General features: G+C 42.5%; 1 protein-coding gene across 4 annotated transcripts in view; it reads left to right on the top strand.

Moving 5' to 3' along the window:
- GPR180 (G protein-coupled receptor 180) overlaps positions 1 to 20,750 on the top strand; it is a 47,347-nt gene that overhangs the window by 9,531 nt on the left and 17,066 nt on the right. For all 4 annotated transcript variants that reach the window (XR_012159375.2, XR_012159374.2, XR_012159376.2 and 1 more), the window contains exons 3-6: positions 113 to 313; positions 7,263 to 7,443; positions 8,998 to 9,047; positions 15,418 to 15,575. Coding sequence is in view for 1 of the 4 variants with exons in the window: in XM_073347774.1 (XP_073203875.1) it covers positions 113 to 313; positions 7,263 to 7,443; positions 8,998 to 9,047; positions 15,418 to 15,575 (590 nt within the window). In the remaining 3 variants the exon portion in view is untranslated. The remainder of the gene's footprint in view (positions 1 to 112; positions 314 to 7,262; positions 7,444 to 8,997; positions 9,048 to 15,417; positions 15,576 to 20,750) is intronic.

Raw genomic sequence — 20,750 nt, forward strand, 5'->3', positions numbered from 1 at the left:
GTTCCCCTGGGAAGCATCACAGTGTATTGTATCTGAGAAGATTTAATAGTTTTCAGAAGAGTTAGTTTGTAGTACATTAAATGCTTACTTCATTCTTTGTTTCTTTTTAAAGTGCCTATGAACCACACAGAGCAAAATCTGACAGTGACCCAGATTCCATATCCAGAAACGTGGTATGTGTTTTATGTAGACAAGTTTACCTGCGAGGAGAATTATGAAAATTCTGAATACGAGGATATTCAATTTGAAATGGTGTTACTAAACCCAGATGCAGAAGGGAATCCATTAGATCACTTTAGCGCAGGGGAATCGGGTAAGATTTTTTTCTTGAAATTAGATCAATAAGATAAGGATCTGATCATCAAATAAATCAGTGCTCACTGTGTTTAAAAAAGTGTGTATTTGGATAAATGGATGGCTAAGCCTTTCACTTATAGGACAATACTTTCTCAGAGAGTAGGCAATCCTGATGAATTTTTCTAACATGAGCCTTTCTAGATCTTTAACCTAATTATCCAACTCTGGTCTAATCAGAGAAATAGATGAATTTAAAAGGGTAACATCAAACAGTCAGCTTGTCCAGTGTTTATCTTGAAATAACTGGGATCTGCTATGGCATATTGAAGTTTTATGTTGCTGCAGTACAAAGTAGTTGTATTGTAATCCAATGTGGGCGTTTTAGAAGTAGTAAGAAAAATATGATTTATTTAATGATTATCTTCAAAGTGCTTTACATGCATGAATTCTCAACTCCCCAAAATGGGATTGGCCTTGATCAGTGATATACCTTTAAGAGAGTACTTCATTTGTTAGGTTCTCATTTGTTGCATATTCAACAGTCCTGATAATCTAATTCACCATATACTTTATTCATTTGACATGGTTAGTTCTTTAGGTGCATTTATGGGTTTTATCTCTTAGTGTCAAGGATAGAACTGTCCTAGAATTAAGATGTTCACGATAAAGATTGAAGTTTATTGAAAATTTTGGGGAGCTTTATTGCTTGTTTGGTTTTGAACTTTTCACCAAGAATGTAGACTGCAGGAACAAGTGAAACCTCAAGCTAGCACTAAAATCAGTAATATGTTGCATTACCTTCTATAATGGGTACCTTTAGGCTTGGACTTAAAATCATTCTATATAGATTTGTTTCATTGTACCCTATTAATATTTTCATAATACTAATATGGTATGGAATTTAGTGTATTAAATTTGTTGTATTGTTTCAGTTGATTGATTGGCTATCTTGTGACAGATCGTCGTGGTTGACCTACTGTCAACTTAAACTTGATCTCATTTCTCCCCTTACACACACCCATCACGCAGTTCAAAACCTCATTGTCATCTTTGACTCCTCTTTTCCCCCAATACTTCTTCCTCATATCCAGGCTGTCACCAAATCATGTCAGTTCTTCCTGTACATCGCTTCAAAAATCTATGCTATCTCTCTCTACCTCTAGAATGCACTTGTCCAAACCTTAGTCCTCTTCTCCTCCCTGCTTCTTGTTTTAGTCATCTTCAATCTGTCCAAAGCACTGCTGCTAAAATCTGTACTTCACGGATCTCTCTGTGGCACTCCCCTCTTCATATCCATTCATAGGCTTATTCTTGCCTTTCACATGAAGGCTTGTATTGTTGAAGGAGCCTGAGTGGGATTTTAGCATGGAATGCTTTTGCATCTGCACAGTTATATCCCTAAACATGTTCCCATTACCATTCTCACTCTTCGTGTACTTGTTAAAGCCTTATTCCTGCCTCCTGTTTTTGTATCCTTCATCCACTTTGTCTTCATGCCTTATTCCATGCCTTCCATCTTTTATGCTTGGAATTTGCTCCCTCCTTGTGCATCGTACACCTCGTCTACATGCAGTTTTTGTATTGATATAACATTTGGGTATAAAAAATCACACCCTTAATCAAAAGAGTCATATCAATACAACCCTCCCCCGAGTGGATGCAGTTATATTGGTACAAAGAAGTTATATTTGTTAAGGCACCATTAGCGTCTTAAGTGTCCACGCTGTGCAGGTTGTACCACTGAACTAGACCAATATAGTTACAGCAGTGCAATTTATATTTAGACAAGCCCATGCTATCCGCACTAAATCGCTCCTTAGAAACACTGTGACTGCTTCCAAGAATTAGACATGAGTGTGTATAGAAACTATACACATGCAAAATACCTGCACTACAGGCTGAAACTTCAGCCTTCATTGTGTATGTTTGAATTGGATTGTCTGAGTAATTTAGGCTGTAACTCACTGGAGCAGGAACAGTGTCTTCATCTGTTTGTACAGCAGTCAACTTGCTGTTGCTACCCAGTAAGAAATCAGCCCTAGGAAAACCGTTTGATCAAATCTGACACCTTTGCCAATGAAGTACCCTAGGCGTAGACTAATTCCCTTAGTCATTTATTTAGTCCTAGTCTTCGCCTTCTCTTCTTTGGCTGTCCCTTGATGCAAGGTTGATGTCTGCCAAAGGGGTTCATTGGTGGATTTTTTAGGTGGCTGAGGAGCCCAATTTGTGCCCTGCAGATTTTCCCACAGCAGTGACAGGTCTGATGTTGGAGGAGACGGTTGTTGGCTGGACTGTTGTGTCCTTTCTTTCCTCCATAAGCACATCTGTTCTCCTCAAAGCGAGCTGTGGGTCGGTGTATGGTGTGGCACCACTGTGTTCTGTTCCATGCCAAATCCTCCCAGTTTGTTGGGTTGATGTCTCCCTTTTTAAAGTGTTCTTTCAATATGTCTTTGGAGCGCTTTCGCTGCCCTCCGCAAGCCTTTCTTCCCTGACTTAACTGAGAGAACAGTACTTGCTTTGGGAGGCAAGTATCAAGCATACGTACGGAGTTGGTGTTTCATGACCTTCACTTCTACACTGCTGATGTTGGCTGCAGAGAGAATGCTGATGTTAGTGCTTTGGGTCTTCCCAACTGATCCTGAGAATACATCTGATGCAGCGCTGCTGGAACCACTCCAGCCATTTGAGATGTCATCTGTAGGTTACCTAGGTCTCACACCCATAGAAAATGGTGGCGATGACAACTGCCTGGTAAACCAAGATCTTGGTGCCTGTTTGCAGATCCCTATCATTGAAGACTCATATGAGTAGTCTTCCAAAGGATATGCTGGCACAGCAGATCCTGTATTTGATTTGTGTGTCAATGCTGGCTGTTTGGGAGAGGTGGCTGCCAAGGTATGGGAAATGGTCCACATTTTCCAGAGGTTCTCCTCCGATGGTGAACATAAGAACGGCCATACTGGGTCAAACCAAAGGTCCATCAAGCCCAGTATCCTGTCTTCTGACACTGACCAATCCCAGGTGCCCCAGAGAAAATGAACAGAACAGGTAATCATCAAGTGATCCATCCCCTGTCGCTCATTCCCAGCTTCTGGCAAACAGAGGCTAGGGACCCCATCCTGACTAATAGCCTTTAATGGACCTATCCTTCGTGAACTTATCTAGTTCTTTTTTTAACCCTGTTGCAGGCTTGGCCTTCACAACATTCTCTGGCAAGGAGTTCCACAGGTTGACTGCGTTGTGTGAAAAAATACTTCCTTTTGTTTGTTTTAAACGTGCTGTCTATTTGTGGAGTATGAAGAGTAGTTTGTGCAGTTGAGGGCTGGTAGAGTACCTTGGTTTTCCCAATGTTGAGACAGACACCCAGGCCGTGATAGGCATCTGCAAAAAGATTTAGGGTGCTTTGCCTCTGTGTGTGCGAGAATGACACAGTCATCCGCATACTGAAGATCAGCGATGCCAGTTCTTGTGATCTTAGATTTTGTTTGGAGATGCTGGAGATAGAGGAGTTGGCCATCCATACAATACTCAATCCCAATTCCATCAGGAAGGTGGTCGCAGATGAGAATCAGGATCACGGCAAGGTAAATGGAGAAGATTGTTGGAGCAATGAAGCCCTACTTGACACCATTGCGAACGATTAATGGTTTGGTCTCTGAGCCGTTGCACAGAATGGTGGCAGTCATCCCATCATGGAGTAGTGTGATGATGGAAATGAATTTCTGTGGACAGCCAAACCTACACAGTACCTTCCATAGGCATCACGATTGATAGAGTCAAAGGCCTTGGTTAGGTGGATGAATGCTATGAACATTCCTGGTGTTGCTCTTTGCACTTCTCCTGAATCAGTCATGCCACAAAGATCATGTCAGTTGTGCCTTGGGATGGCCTGAAGCCACACTGTGATTTGGGGAGGAATTCCTTGGCAAGCGGGAGGAGGCAGTTTAGTAGGATCTGGGCAAGGATCTTCCCTGCAATGCAGATGAGGGCAGTACCTCTGTAATTCTTGCACAAAGATTTGTCCCATTTCTTGAATATTGTAACAATCTTGGCGTTCTTAAAATCATGTGGAATTTCTTTGCAAGTCCAGGTTTTGTCGAGGATTTGGCAAAGTTTGTGCTGAAGCATTGTTCCACCAGCTTTAAAAACCTCAGCTGGGATGCCATTTGGGCCTGGTGCCTTGTGATTTTTTTTTTTTTTTTGTCTGGGTGATGGCATGCTGCTGGACTTCCCCTCAGAAGATGGAGGATCAGCACGGTGTTGCATTGCTGAGCATTGTGGAATAAACTCGATGGTGTCTTCAGAGACCGTGAATTCACAGTTTAGTAGGCTCTCAAAGTGCTCCTTCCAGCATTGTTTAATGGCTGCATTGTCCTTGAAGAGGGTGGAGCCATCCTGGGAATGTAAGGGGGTTGGCCTTTGGAGCTTGGCCTGTATATAGCTTTTGTTGCTTTGAAAGAAAGCTTCTCTTGTCATCCTGATCTACGAAACCTTGGATCTCAGAGGCTTTGTTTTTGACGTCATGTAGCCTCCTTTGGACTTCGGCTTTGAGCAAGTGATAGTCCTAGTAATTCTTTAAGAAATATATAAGATTTATGGTACAAATCCAGAATACACTGTGTGAACTTTCTGCCAATGAAATTTCAGTTAAGTATGTCTAAATCATCAAGGACAGAATAAAGCAAAGATTCCCCCTATAGCTAGGGCCCCAGCTTCTAAAGCCATACAATTATGGTAGTCCCATCTTTTATTGAAAAAGAACAAATTTCCAGCCTTCAAGATTACAAAGAAAAGCTTGAAAAAGTGACCCAAGCATAACAGATGAAGGCTGATATGAACTGCTTTACATATCTCAATTAAGAGTTAACTCCAGGGCCCACTGCCTTGGGAGGCCCCACCAACACAACCCTAACAGGAGAATATGTTACAGAAAAAGAGTGCAGTGAGCCTGGCATGCCCTCCCACCCAAATAGATTTAGCTCAGCAGGTGAGCTAAGTACTGGTTGTCCTCTTGCTACTCCCAGAGGGGGGAGAGTGAGTGGAGGTGGGGGAAAGGGGCTCTGTGCTCCTGCCTCTGAAAGGAAGGAGACCCCTATGTCATGGTGTTTCTAGGGTTCCAGATTGAATTAATCCAACCTGTAAATCAGTTTGCATGACATTTTCAATTTCAGTGGAGCTATTTATGCAGTAAGGAACAGCCCAGTGCAAGTAAAAGTGGTGGAATCTGGTATAATATACATATTTTCCCTATAAAATAAAGAACTATGAAGAAAGAAGAGAAATGGATAATCTAGATGGGAGAAACAGAAGGGTCTGTTTAGAAAAGGCTTGTAATGAATATCTCCTTATTAGCTTCTTAACATTTGAGGTGTAAGGAGACTATAATTCCATCCACCATGTGTGTATCCATCATTGACCGCCTTCAATCTTAATCTCTAGCTGCACTGGCAAATGTTCATATTTCATCCACACAGATTCCCTTCTTTGGTTAATAGACATGGAACCACGTATGCTTGTTCTAGATTTCCTATCCCATTTAACTAGCTGTTGGAAATTCTGTGACAGAACTGTTTTCTATCTGAGAATGCAGATTGTTGAAATCAAAATGTTCTATGGAGATGGTCCAGTTTCAACAAAAGTCTGTTAGAAACCAGGTAGGTTTTCACTGGAAACATGTTGGTTTCCTGACAGCTCACCCATCAAGCTCATTGGCAGCCTGCCCGGCTTGCCAAGAGCCTGATTTCCCCCACACTGGCTCCCAAGTTTGAGGCTCCTTAGCAGCTTGGGCTCCCAGGGTCTGTGGCTCCAGGACAGTCAGCCAGGCAAACTGCCCCTGAGCCAGGGACCCCAAGTCTTTCCCTTTCAGAGAGAATTTTGAAACATTTGGTTTTCATTCCAAATTGGAACAAAACCAAATTTCAAAATATCAAAATCTTCCCCAAAATGGAATTGCCTTTCTTCACATAGCTCTGCCTTTAACTTCTCCTTTGGACACAGGTGCTATCTGGGCTAAACATACTTCATTTTATGTGGTGTAAGAGTGACACCCAGTGGTTAGACAGGCTTACCTCAAATGTGTATCTGCTGTCTCTCCTCATCTCAGATCCTGTCTTTGAAGATAAATAACAGTTTAAACTTTCACCTATTTATTGTAGATGTTCCTGACTACCCATTGAGCTAGGCTATGGTTTACTTTATAGGTAGGATTAGATTTTTATTGGTAAATACTGGTAAACCTCGACTTCACTATAGACACATATGACAAAAAAAATTCCAGTGATGATGATAGAAATTTACAGATAGTCAAAGTACGAAAAAATTGGCTGAGAATTTATTAGCATTTGATTTAAGGATATTTACTTTGTATGTTTTGACATGTGCTGCTGACAGTTTGTGTTCGAATGGTTGTAAAGCTTTAACTTCTTGAATCTCAACGGTCATTAATAATTGTCTGACTCCCCCCCCCCCCAATAATTTTGTGCAACTGTGAAAATTTAAATTGATAACTTTTAAGCCTTTTTTATGTTTAACATCAATGTTATCTGTCAAAGTTATTAAAAAAAAATCAAATTCTGCCAAGCCTAGTTATAGGAAACTATTTACGATTTTCCAATAATTCTTACATATGTTTGTGGGGTTTTTTTAAAGATAAATTGTTTACAGAATGCCTCTTTGTATTCAAGATAGGTATTTTTGGTGGACAAAGACTTTACAGGTCAAATAATGACCAGCCACCTTAAAGAATTAAACTGACACATGAAGATTTTTTTCTTCTATTACTGTGTGGGAAGGATAAGAGAAAGTAGTTGAATACTAATCCGTCTTTACTATCACTTTTATGTTGCTATGTAGTAATAACTACATAACTTAATATTGCTTGTCTTGTGGTAAGAGCATCTTAGGTAGTACTTGTTATGTGCCATAATTCACTTTATTATATTAAACTGCATTTCTTCTCTTCCCAGGATTACATGAATTCTTTTTCCTACTCATCCTAGCATACTTTGTAGCTGCTTGCATCTATGCTCAATCACTATGGCAAACTCTGAAGAAAGGTGGACCTATGCATACTGTCTTAAAGGTTCTGTCAACAGTATTAGTGTTTCAGGCTGGCTCAGCATTTGCCAACTACCTGCATTTCTCAAGGTAACTTTAATTAGTTGTCTTTCCATTTTCAAATTCCCTTAAATGAGGAAGGAGGCAGCTGTAGAGATCAGTAAGGCTAGAGGTAATGATGGTCATGACCTGTGTTCCCTCTAAACTGCGCTGTTGGGTGGTCGCCCAGGAGTGATTCAAGTGCTGCGCACTTGATTAGCAGAGCTGCGCACATCCGGCAGCATGTGTTCAGGTGCCCCTCCCCCCACTGCTTTGCAACCACATTGCTCCTGCAGCTGCTCCCAGGATCCTCCTGCTGGCTATGCAGAGGGGGTGGGGGACTGTTGATGTCAGGGTGTACCCCATCTCCACAGAACAGGGGAGAGGGGACAGCCTGGCTCAGGACTCGGAGCAGGAGAGAGCTGCTGCTGTCTGAGGTCTGAACGAGCCTTCCCTTCCCAGTGAATGAGCACCTTAAAGAGACAGTGCATGGCATCTCTCAGAAACTTCCCCAGCAGCCAGCACATACTGTCTCTTTCACGCTCGCCTCCCAACACATACTTGTATTTTTATTGTTGTTACTTCTTGGTACTTTCTGCATTGCACATATATTCTCTGTAATTTTATTCTTTCAAAGTGTGTTGTTTTAGTTTTTTGACTGGTCTATGCATTTTGTAATTTTTATTTCTCCTACACTTAAATTTAATTCTTTGAGTAGCGAGTTCTAAAATGCCTAACCTGTCCTGGCTGGAGTAATTATCCCTATGGTAACTTTTAAAAATATATATATATATAAAGTTTTTCATTTATACTGGTGGTGCACATCTGCATATATCTCGGTGCACATAGTAAAATTTATTCTGCATATGGATGGAAAAAATTAGAGGGAACATTGGTCATGACAAAACTTGTAGGGTTGACTTGTTACAACTATGTACACCTCTACTCCAATATAACGTGACCCAATATAACACAAATTCGGATATAATGCAGTAAAGCAGCTTTCTGGGGGGCAGGGCTGCGCGCTCCGGTGGATAAGCGCTTGCGCTCCGGTGGATCAGCTCTGAGCAGCGTGTTAAGGGTGCCGGGCCGGGGCTGAGGGGTTAGATAAGGGGCAGAGGGTCTTGGGGGGGCAGTCAGGGAGCGGGGGGGTTGGATGGTTGGAGGTTCTGGGGGCGGGGCGGTCAGGGGACGGGGAACAGGGGCGTTGGATAGGGGTCCCGGGGGGGCCTGTCAGGGGGCGGGGGTGTGGATAGGGGTCGGGGCAGTCAGGGGACAAGGAGCAGGGGAGCTTGGATAGAGGGTGAGGTTTTGGAAGGGGTGGTTAGGGGCAGCGGGTCTCTGGAGGGGCTAGTCGGGACAAGGAGCGGGAGGGTTTGGATGGGTCAGGGGTTCTGAGAGGTCGGTCGGGGGCAGGAAGTGACTATTAATAACAGAAACGCCCGAGGCCAAAGCAAGTTCAATATAATGCGGTAAGATTTTTTGGCTCCCGAAGACCACGTTATATTGGGGTAGAGGTGTAGTTACTTAGCTGTATCTCTAAGAAGGAAGAGAAATTTAATACTGACTAACTTAGACCATTTATTATCTCCTGTTTTTTATTAGTTACGCTAAAGATGGAATAGGGGCACCTTTTATGGGAAGTCTGGCAGAACGTGAGTATGCTTAAGAAAACATACTTTTTTCAACATGTTTATGCAGAGTAATGTAGAGACATCGGTTAAAGCATATTAACCAATGCTAACATTTAGAGTCAGATTCTGATCTCGGGTATATATCACTACTTTATTTTAAATATATGAAACGCAGCTATTTCTTTAAATAGTGGCTTTTTTCTGGGTATTTTTAAGAGTTATGTAATTAAGGTGTGATTTAAGAATGCCCTAAAACCTAACCTTGCAGACATTTAAGCATATACCTTTTACTCAGCAAATATTCTCATTTAAGTCTAGGGGACTATCATATGAGTAAGGTTATCCACACGCTGCAGCATTTTGCTGGATTAAATTGTTAGTGTGTGTTTTCTTGAGTACTAATGCGTTTTAAAAATTTATATCCATTTTATAATTTATGGATGCTCCACTTCTGTATATAGAATTGTTTTTAATGGAAAATGCTGTATTTTATGGCACAGCATTTTAAGATTAGAGCTGTGCCAAAAAATTACCCTAAGACTCCGTATTAGCACAAAGCAGCTTTCTTGATTTCATCCAGCTTTGTTGAATGTCTAACTGGAACCAAAACACCCTAGAGCATCCTGTCCCAACATGCACTAGTTATGTATAATCTTGGTTGGCTTCTTCACAGGTTGCCGCTGCTTTGGTTGTTCTGAAGTTCTGGTTAGAAATATAGAGGGGTTCTTTCCAAGATAATACATTTGCCTTTCTACTTGACTGAAACTTTCCAAGAAACTGGCACTCAGGTGTAACATGCAGTGTAAGAACCTAAATAGCAAAGTATCTCCTCACAAGTTATCACAAATCCTGGCCTGCTGTTCTGGACTTCCACAGACCTCCTGTCAAGGTTCCTCCCCCACTCTGAACTCTAGGGTACAGATGTGGGGACCTGCATGAAAAACCTCCTAAGCTTAACTTTACCAGCTTAGGTCAAAACTTCCCCAAGGTACAAAATATTACACCCGTTATCCTTGGACTGGCCGCTACCACCACCAAACTAATACTGGTTACTGGGGAAGAGCTGTTTGGACGCGTCCTTCCCCCCAAAATACTTCCCAAAACCTTGCACCCCACTTCCTGGACAAGGTTTGGTAAAAAGCCTCACCAATTTGCCTAGGTGACTACAGACCCAGACCCTTGGATCTTAAGAACAATGAACAATCCTCCCAACACTTGCACCCCCCCTTTCCTGGGAAATGTTGGATAAAAAGCCTCACCAATTTGCATAGGTGACCACAGACCCAAACCCTTGGATCTGAGAACAATGAAAAAGCATTCAGTTTTTTACAAGAAGACTTTTAATAAAAAATAGAAGTAAATAGAAATAAAGAAATCCCCCCTGTAAAATCAGGATGGTAGATATCTTACAGGGTAATTAGATTCAAAAACATAGAGAACCCCTCTAGGCAAAACCTTAAGTTACAAAAAAGATACACAGACAGAAATAGTTATTCTATTCAGCACAATTCTTTTCTCAGCCATTTAAAGAAATCATAATCTAACACATACCTAGCTAGATTACTTACTAAAAGTTCTAAGACTCCATTCCTGGTCTATCCCCAGCAAAGACGACTACAGACAGACCCAGACCCTTTGTTTCTCTCCCTCCTCCCAGCTTTTGAAAGTATCTTGTCTCCTCATTGGTCATTTTGGTCAGGTGCCAGCGAGGTTACCTTTAGCTTCTTAACCCTTTACAGGTGAGAGGAGCTTTCCCCTGGCCAGGAGGGATTTCAAAGGGGTTTACCCTTCCCTTTATATTTATGACACCTCCGGCAGCCGAATTGGATGTCCTTTGGAATCTTTTTGGGAGCTCTAGTGCAGCCCATGGTCCAGCGCTCACTTTACTCAATGATTATTAAGTCACTTGTTTGCATGATCTTATATCTTAAAATAGAGGGCTTGACAAAATTTGTCAGACTCCTACTGGCTGGAGGAATAAACCTACCTAACCACAGGTAGATACAACAGACAAGAGAGGAACTCCACCAGTGAGGCTCAGTGGCAAAAGCTAGATGAGAAGCCCTGACCTCCCGTCTAGAACCTATTGGTTTAATATAAATCCCAGCACCTTTCTTCTTCTAGAGTGCAGTTTCTGAACCTTACTGCGGGGCTCCTTAGCAACTAGTAAGTGTCAGACATTTTTAAGCCAGTGGGACTACTTGTATTGCTGACTGATCACATGAGGGAGTAAGGATCATAATCTGGTCTTTAGGAAGGAAATCATACAAACTGTATTAGTAAGTGAATATGTTTGCTGAAAACTGAATAAAAGATTTGAAGTTGTGTGATGAAATGATGCAAATATAATTTTAGGCTCATGTCACCTTTATAGAATATTAACACTTACTAGTACACACCTGATAAAGTAGATCCCATAGTTTTGTTGCCAGGGGTCTGTAATCAGATTATTTTATCTGGCTATAAATGTGTTCAAGCTGAAGGTTTAGAATTTGTACAGGTTTTATACTGGATCCCACTTTCTGACCCCTTCGGTGAGCAGAAATCTGACAGCCGTTGATCAGGTTGTCATTAAGTTATGGAAATTCCCGTAGATGAAGTTCCATTTCGTTAGACAGCAGGGATTCAATTTCTATGCAAAATAAAGGAGACTTTGATTATTGTACTACTTTGGTAAGTGTGATTGTTTTACAAATCAGTGTGTATGAAAGTGTTTGTTTTTAGCTTTAAGGATGACCTATTTTCTTCTCTACCACTATGACATGGCATATAATTTTGTACACTGTCTCTCATTAGCCAACAGAAACAATATCCAGAGTCCAAATACTTGCAGTTGGAATTAACAGCCTCTTGGTGGCAGCTGGCCCCACAGTAACTTACATTAATTCTTTGTTTTGGACAGTTGAACTAGTGAATCCAAACTGACTGTGCATTAGCCATGTGATTAAACCCTTTCTTTGGCCTCCAGAGGTGAGGTTAGATGGAATATATGAACCTACTCAGAACTTCTTTGCTGAGGCCACAGCTGTGCACTTCCTTGTATATGTTGGGTTGCTGTGTACTGTGGGTTTAGATTCTTTTCTTGGGGTAGTATTCACATTGCAGCCCCCACCAGATCTTCATATCCTCTTAATTCAAGGGGGTAGTTTCTTCTCTTTGTCCCATTATCTTTGCTTTAAGAATAGTTTAATTTAAAAGGTGTTTTGGCTCTGAGAGTTTTCCTCCCTACTCCTTTCTTTTTGTGATAATAGTTTCCAAAGGAAGCAGGAGGGCAGAATGAAAGGATAGAAATATGGAAGATTTCTTACTGCCACAACCACAGCTCTGAGGGATGGATAATACCAAGTGTAGGTTGCAGAAGTGCAACAATCTCTTCTAGCTGCTACTGCTCTCAATGCAGATTTTTTTTTTTTTTATGTAAAGAGTGAAATCCTGATTATATTGAAATCAGTGGCAAAACTCACATTGACTTCAGTGGGGCCAGGATTTCACTCCAGATATCTGGTTCTGGCACTATCCCAATATCTTTCTACAACTTCTCTTATAACCTAAGGGCCTGCTTCTACAACAGTTTAAGCATGTACCTTCACTCACATGAATATTTCCATTGACTTCAAGCACTGTGAGAAGTCAGTAGATCCTTTTAAGTTTAGGCAGCTTCTGAATGTGAGACTCAAACAGTGATTTTTCTGGATATTGGAAAGCCTGATGAGAGAAATGAATGATGAAGAAAGCAGGTAAATTTCATACCAGCTGAGTCTGTGCATGGCTCTACACTGAGCTGTGGTACTGGTGGGAGAGGCGTTTTGAAAATCTCATCAAACAGTAAGATAACCTTATTGGTCTCAACCAAATTACAAAAGTTATCAAAGGGGACAAAAATAATATGATTTTATACAAGAATCCACGTACTGCATTATGGAAAAAAGGAAACATTAAGACACATTGAGCTACCAGTAGAGTTTATTCAGCTCTCAATCTGGTATTCCACACACACACATGCCACAGAACATTTTACAATCTCTAACTCTGAGCTGTGATTAAAAGAGATTCTGTTTGTCCATAGCTTGTTAGTAGGGAAGAGGTTATCTTTAAGAACGATAGAGTAGTCACTTTTCTTATTCATCTAGATTTTCAGGCTCTTTTGTTTTCAGTCATCTCCCTGTTTTTGATTTTTCTCTGCCATGGCAGATGAATGCCCTATCTACAGCCAAATACTGATGGCATAATAAAGTTGATAATGCCACTCTACAGAATAGCGGTCAGAGCTTGTTCCTGAAGCAGTTGATCCAGTACTGTAGACCTGATTTCAAATAACCAAAATAATTCATGCTGCCTCCTCACCTATAAGCCTGGGAACCCAATATTATTTTGCTCAGATAAATGTGGTTTTATGATTTTAAAGATAGAACTTTGTACATGTTTATTAAAATGGCCTGAAAATAATTTTTAAATAAGCAAAATGAGGACTCCAAATACTGGAATCGTTAAGGGTCAATAAACTACCTTTAATACTATATAAATCTCAGGGGCAGTATCTTGGGTCTTAATTATTTAACATCCATGTTTTGCTATTATTACCAAACATCAAGGAAGTACTCTCACTGACCACCATTTACCATAAATATAATCCCTTGAGTGGGCATATAGCCCATAACATTTTGAAGACATTTTTTGTGTGTGAAAAATACTTAAATTTGTCTGTGATACAGAAATAATGCCATTATTTCTATGTTAATATTTCTGTTCAAAGTTTGTTTGTCTCGGAGTCTTCCATAACAAGTTTACTCAGTTTATTAAAACTAGAGAGCTGATTGATCTAGCAAAGCTACACCAGCACTGTCAGAAACTCAATCCAAGAGCTAAAAGTCAAGCAATGTTCTTTCTGAATGGTTCATTTGGTGCTGGTGGTAATAAATGTGTGACTGGAGTATAGTTAGTAATCCATTTTCCTCTCCCCTAGCAGTAGCACCATTGGAAGGCTAATAGGAGTTAAAGGTTGTAATAAAAATTTTTTTAAAAAATTCCCTTTGCTGGAGTGAGCAGATATGACAGCACACAAACGCACACAGGGATCAGAGTTGCTAATTAAGAAGGTGCTTGTACACATAGCTGTCAGGTGGGGCCAAGCAGTGGCAAAAAAATGGAGAAGCTCCCACAGTGAAATTAGGAAAAAGAAAGTTTATTTAAATTCCAAAGTTAAACCAGTTAAGCAAGGACTAACACCCCAAATGAAGTGTTGGTCAGGGTTAGTCACAAGCTAAGTTAGGAAACCCCAGTCGGTCTTTGGTTATTCTGTAGACAACTCAGAAACAAAAACCCCCTCAAGTTTTTCTCAGGTTTTCTCTTACCTCACTGAGGCCTGGACGCATCCTTTCCCACTCACCAGCTGGTCAAGCCACTTATAAAATGAGCCATTTCACCAGCCAGTAGAAGACCTCAGACCTTTCAAATCCAGTTTCCTCTGATTCTAGAAAGAGTGTCTTCTGTTTCGTAGAGACGCCCCTTGTGAAAACGTGACTGCTCTGCTTTTGTAATCTTCTTGATTATGTACTATAGGTGGAGCCCCTCCCCGGGGTTTGGCTATGGTAGTAGGTGCCACAGGATAGGGTTCTTTTCATTTGCTGTCTCCAGGGCCAATCACTCACCCGTTTCTGCCATGGCCCAATATGGGGTTTGTAAACTTCATCACAGTGCCATGGGACATAGTAATTTTTCCAATCATGCCTGTATTTTAAATATGAATGGTCAGAGTTTGTCCTCACTTCCACCTGTGAATCAGTATTCAGAGAGTAGAATTTGTCCTAAATGTGTGTTTCTGTTCAGATTGATGTATTGTTCCTTAAGAAAGATACAGCTTAACTTAAAGAAATTACTGCAGGAATCTGATCTTGGAAACAAAAGTCCTGCTGGGTAAATAAGGGAACCCATTCTAATATATTTTGTATTTGCAGGGTAAAGACATATTTAGTAATTGATATATAAACTTCAGTTTTAGTTTCCTGACCTTACAAACAGATTAATGAAGGTGGATGCTTGAGCCCGTGCTTAGTCTCTTGTCTTCAGTGAGATTCTGCATGATATAATCATCTGCCTGTATGGAGCTACTTGCAGGATTGGGACCTTAGTAAGGGAATGTTGATAATGATGTAATTCACAATTGATTAAATAAAATTTCACATAGAGAATTATCCACAGCATGAAAATCCATATAGTCACAGTCTCAAAGTCTATAGCGTTTAATAAAGAGTGAAAATTATATTGAGAAGTAATAAATTTTACAGTAACTGGTTTACCATACAGTTGCCACATTACTCTGTTTTTTCTGCTAGAGAAAGGAATTGCCATTATGTTGTTGTGACTACATTTAACTTTCTTTCATTCCCGCTAGTGTGTGACATAGTCTGTCAGATACAAATGCTGTACCTGTTGCTGAGTTTGTGTATGGGTTGGATGATCGGCAGAATGAAGAAATCTCAAAGCAGACCCCTTCAGTGGGATTCCACTCCAGCGTCCACTGGCATTGCTGTAGTAGTTGTTGTAACCCAGGTTTGTATTTGTGCTGACTTTTCTTGCTGTACTGTATGCAAACTGTAGTACTGTTACCTGAGCAGCTGCTCCTAATAACTTTGGCAGAAGTGTATTGATAAGTATGACAGAACTGGGAACATCCCATTTCAATATTTTATGACTTTGGTGAACGAACATCAGGACCTTCAATCTTTTTTAAACGCTTGAGCAGATTAAAATAACAAAAAAGCAAGAGAGTATGTAACCGGCGATAACACATCCGCTATCGTTTACTGCAGGGATCGGCAACCTTTGGCATGTGGTCTGTCAGGGAAATCCACTGACGGGCCGGGACGGTTTGTTTACTTGCAGCATCTGCCGGTTCGGCTGATCACAGCTCCCACTGGCTGCGGATCACCGTTCCCAGGGCTGGTGCAACCTCTAGGCGAACTAGGCGGTCGCCTAGGGCGCCAAGTGGTTGGGGGCGGCGGTGGAGCGGAGGTAAGCTCGGGTAGGGGGGCGCGGGGAGGGCCGCCTGCAACAAGTAAAGGGGGGGGGCGGCACACAGGAGAACCGCTCCCTGCCCCAGCTCACCTCTGCTCTGCCTCCTCCCCTGAGCACCACCCCGCTCTGCTTCTCTCCCTCCCAGGCTTGTGCGCCAAACAGCTGATTGGTGCCACAAGCCTGGGAGGCGGGAGAAGCGGTGGCGTGCTCAGGGAGGAGACGGAGCAGAGGTGAGCTGGGGCAGGGAGCTGCTGTACGCGGCTCCCCGGGCCGAGGGGAGAGAGCTGCCACAGGGCAGGGGTGGGGGGTGCGGTGCAAGGTGGAAGTTTTGGCTAGGGCGTGAAACCTCCTTACACCGGCCCTGACCGTTCCAGGCCAATGGAGGCTGCAGGAAGCAGCGTGGGCCAAGGGATGTGCTGGCCGCCTCTTCCCGCAGCCCTCATTGGCCTGGAACGGCGAACCGCGGCCAGTGGGAGCTGCGATCGACCAAACCTGCGGACGCTGCAGGTAACCAAACCGTCCTGGCCTGCCAGCGGATTTCCCTGACAGGTCGTGTGCCAAAGGTTGCCGATCCCTGGTTTGCTGCTTAGCATTCTCAATTCAGGATCCTGAGATTAGGGTATCTAGTGGTCTTTCAGATCCACCTAGGAGAATTGTTGAGCTGTTTGGATGCAGAATTGGTCCTGCAAATATAAAAATGGTCTAGGACATACACAGAAATGAGTTGAATTAATGTAATTAAATAGTCAATTTAGAGTAGCAAATAAATCATTAACATTATAGTAAATCTTATCTTATTGGAGTGCCTAAAAAAGTGATTAAAAATAGAGAAGAGAGAATCTGAGAAGTACGGAGAAGTGGAGGAGCAGAGAGAAACTAGAGATAGTAGTGAAGGAAAGTAATGTTGCCAGCGTATGGCTGCTGGTATTAGAAAGGAGCCAGAAGTGGACTGGCACAAGATTTTTGGTCATCTTTGTGACCAGTACTGATCCCAAACAGAAATTAAATGGAGACTTGGAACTCTCTTAATAGTAGTTGGTGGTGTTCCCTGCTAAGTACGAGCCTGAACCAAAGTCCACAGAAATCAATTGGGAGTCTTCCCATTGGTTTCAATGGACTGTGGATGAGACCCTAAGTCACAGAACAAGGTGCTGGAGAGAGCATACTAATTCAGGTAGGAGGGGGTGTCAGTTTTTGAGAGCTAGTGTCTATGGGCCTAATTCTGCTCCTCTTGAAGTCAATTGGCAAACTCCCACTTCAGTGGAAGCAGGATTGTGGTTCTCCATCAGGTTCCTCTCAAAGGAGAAAATGGAATTTAGCTGCAGCTTTGCTGCTCTAGGTCACTACATTATTTGAAATTTTAAATGAGTGAATTTTTCAAAAAATGAGGGAAGTCAAGAATCAGACTCCTTCCCTGCTAACAGACGCATCAGTTGTACTTAATATGTTAATTGGTGATGCCAAAGGAACAGTTCTAGCTCTGTTGCTTTTGGTAGCATGGCAGTTTCAGGCAAGAAGAGAGAACCACGGCTCTTGTGCTGATAGCTGGCACCATGGTCCTATCATAAATAGTTATGTGAAGAAATGTAACATGTAAGTACAGTATTTACTCTAAATGTACTTTTTTCAGAGTAACAGCCGTGTTAGTCTGTATTCGCAAAAAGAAAAGGAGTACTTGTGGCACCTTAGAGACTAACCAATTTATTTGAGCATAAGCTTTCGTGAGCTACAGCTCACTTCATCGGATGCATACTGTGGAAACTGCAGAAGACATTATATACACAGAGACCATGAAACAATACCTCCTCCCACCCCACTCTCCTGCTGGTAGTAGCTTATCTAAAGTGATCACTCTCCTTACAATGTGTATGATAATCAAGTTGGGCCATTTCCAGCACAAATCCAGGTTTTCTCACCCTCCCCCCCCCTCCCCCCCCCCCCCACACACAGACTCACTCTCCTGCTGGTAATAGCTTATCCAAAGTGACCACTCTCCTTACAATGTGTATGAAAATCAAGGTGGGCCATTTCCAGCACAAATCCAGGGTTTTCTCACCCCCACCCCCACCCCCAAAATACACAAACTCACTCTCCTGCTGGTAATAGCTTATCCAAACTGACCACTCTCCTTACAATGTGTATGATAATCAAGGTGCGCCATTTCCAGCATAAATCCAAGTTTAACCAGAACGTCTGGGGGAGTGGGGAGGAAAAAACAAGGGGAAATAGGCTACCTTGCATAATGACTTAGCCACTCCCAGTCTCTATTTAAGCCTAAATTAATAGTATCCAATTTGCAAATGAATTCCAATTCAGCAGTTTCTCGCTGGAGTCTGGATTTGAAGTTTTTTTTGTTGTAAGATAGCGACCTTCATGTCTGTAATTGCGTGACCAGAGAGATTGAAGTGTTCTCCGACTGGTTTATGAATGTTATAATTCTTGACATCTGATTTGTGTCCATTTATTCTTTTACGTAGAGACTGTCCAGTTTGACCAATGTACATGGCAGAGGGGCATTGCTGGCACATGATGGCATGTGCCATCACATTGGTGGATGTGCAGGTGAACGAGCCTCTGATAGTGTGGCTGATGTTATTAGGCCCTGTGATGATGTCCCCTGAATAGATATGTGGGCACAGTTGGCAACGGGTTTTGCTGCAAGGATAGGTTCCTGGGTTAGTGGTTCTGTTGTGTGGTATGTGGTTGTTGGTGAATATTTGCTTCAGGTTGGGGGGCTGTCTGTAGGCAAGGACTGGCCTGTCTCCCAAGATTTGTGAGAGTGCTGGGTCATCCTTCAGGATAGGTTGTAAATCCTTAATAATGCGTTGGAGGGGTTTTAGTTGGGGGCTGAAGGTGACGGCTAGTGGCGTTCTGTTATTTTCTTTGTTAGGCCTGTCCTGTAGTAGGTGACTTCTGGGAACTCTTCTGGCTCTAGACAAGCCATTTACAACGCACACTTTGGTTCTCTACAAAAGAAAAAGGACACTAAACTTTCTAAACTACTACATGCTACAAGGGGCCACAGCAATGGTTCCCTCAACCCACCCAGCAATATTGTTAACCTATCCAACTATACTCTCAGCCCAGCAGAAGAAGCTGTCCTATCTCGGGGCCTCCTTCTGCCCCTCCACCCCCATGAACATGGTACAGTTCTGTGGTGACCTAGAATCCTATTTTCGACGTCTCCGACTCAAGGAATATTTCCAAAATACCTCTGAACAACATACTAATCCACAGAGGCCTCCCTACCAACATTACAAAAAGAAGGATTCTAGGTGGACTCCTCCTGAAGGTCAAAACAGCAGACTGGACTTCTACATAGAGTGCTTCCGCCGACGTGCACGGGATGAAATTGTAGAAAAGCAGCATCACTTGCCCCATAACCTCAGCCGTGCAGAACACAATGCCATCCACAGCCTCAGAAACAACTCTGACATCATAATCAAAAAGGCTGACAAAGGAGGTGCTGTTGTCATCATGAATAGGTCGGAATATGAACAAGAGGCTACTCGGCAGCTCTCCAACACCACTTTCTACAAGCCATTACCCTATGATCCCACTGAGAGTTACCAAAAGCAACTACAGCATTTGCTCAAGAAACTTCCTGAAAAAGCACAAGATCAAATCCGCACAGACACACCCCTGGAACCCCGACCTGGGATATTCTATCTACCTAAGATCCATAAACCTGGAAATCCTGGGTGCCCCATCATCTCAGGCATTGGCACCCTGACAGCAGGATTGTCTGGCTATGTAGACTCCCTCCTCAGGCCCTACACTACCAGCACTCCCAGCTACCTTCGAGACACCACTGACTTCCTGAGGAAACTACAATCCATCGGTGATCTTCCTGATAACACCATCCTGGCCACTATGGACGTAGAAGCCCTCTACACCAACATTCCACACAAAGATGGACTACAAGCCGTCAAGAACACTATCCCCGATAATGTCACAGCTAACCTGATGGCTGAACTTTGTGACTTTGTCCTTACCCATAACTATTTTACATTTGGGGACAATGTATACCTTCAGATCAGCGGCACTGCTATGGGTACCCGCATGGCCGAACAGTATGCCAACATTTTTATGGCTGATTTAGAACGCTTCCTCATCTCTCATCCCCTAACGCCCCTACTCTACTTGCGCTATATTGATGACATCGTCATCATCTGGACCCATGGAAAAGAAGCCCTTAAGGAATTCCACCATGATTTCAACAATTTCCATCCCACCATCAACCTCAGCCTGGTCCAGTCCACACAAGAGATCCACTTCCTGGACACTACAGTGCTAATAAACAATGGTCACATAACCACCACCCTATACCGGAAACCTACTGACTGCTATTCCTACCTACGTGCCTCCAGCTTTCACCCTGACCACACCACACGATCCATCGTCTACAGCCAAGCTCTGCGATACAACCGCGTTTGCTCCAACCCCTCAGACAGAGACAAACACCTACAAGATCTTTATCAAGCATTCTTACAACTACAATACCCACCTGCGGAAGTGAAGAAACAGATTGATAGAGCCAGAAGAGTTCCCAGAAGTCACCTACTACAGGACAGGCCTAACAAAGAAAATAACAGAACGCCACTAGCCGTCACCTTCAGCCCCCAACTAAAACCCCTCCAACGCATTATTAAGAATCTACAACCTATCCTGAAGGATGACCCAACACTCTCACAAATCTTGGGAGACAGG

The sequence above is a fragment of the Lepidochelys kempii genome, chromosome 1, assembly GCF_965140285.1.
Source record: "Lepidochelys kempii isolate rLepKem1 chromosome 1, rLepKem1.hap1, whole genome shotgun sequence".
Taxonomy (NCBI): Eukaryota; Metazoa; Chordata; order Testudines; family Cheloniidae; genus Lepidochelys; species Lepidochelys kempii.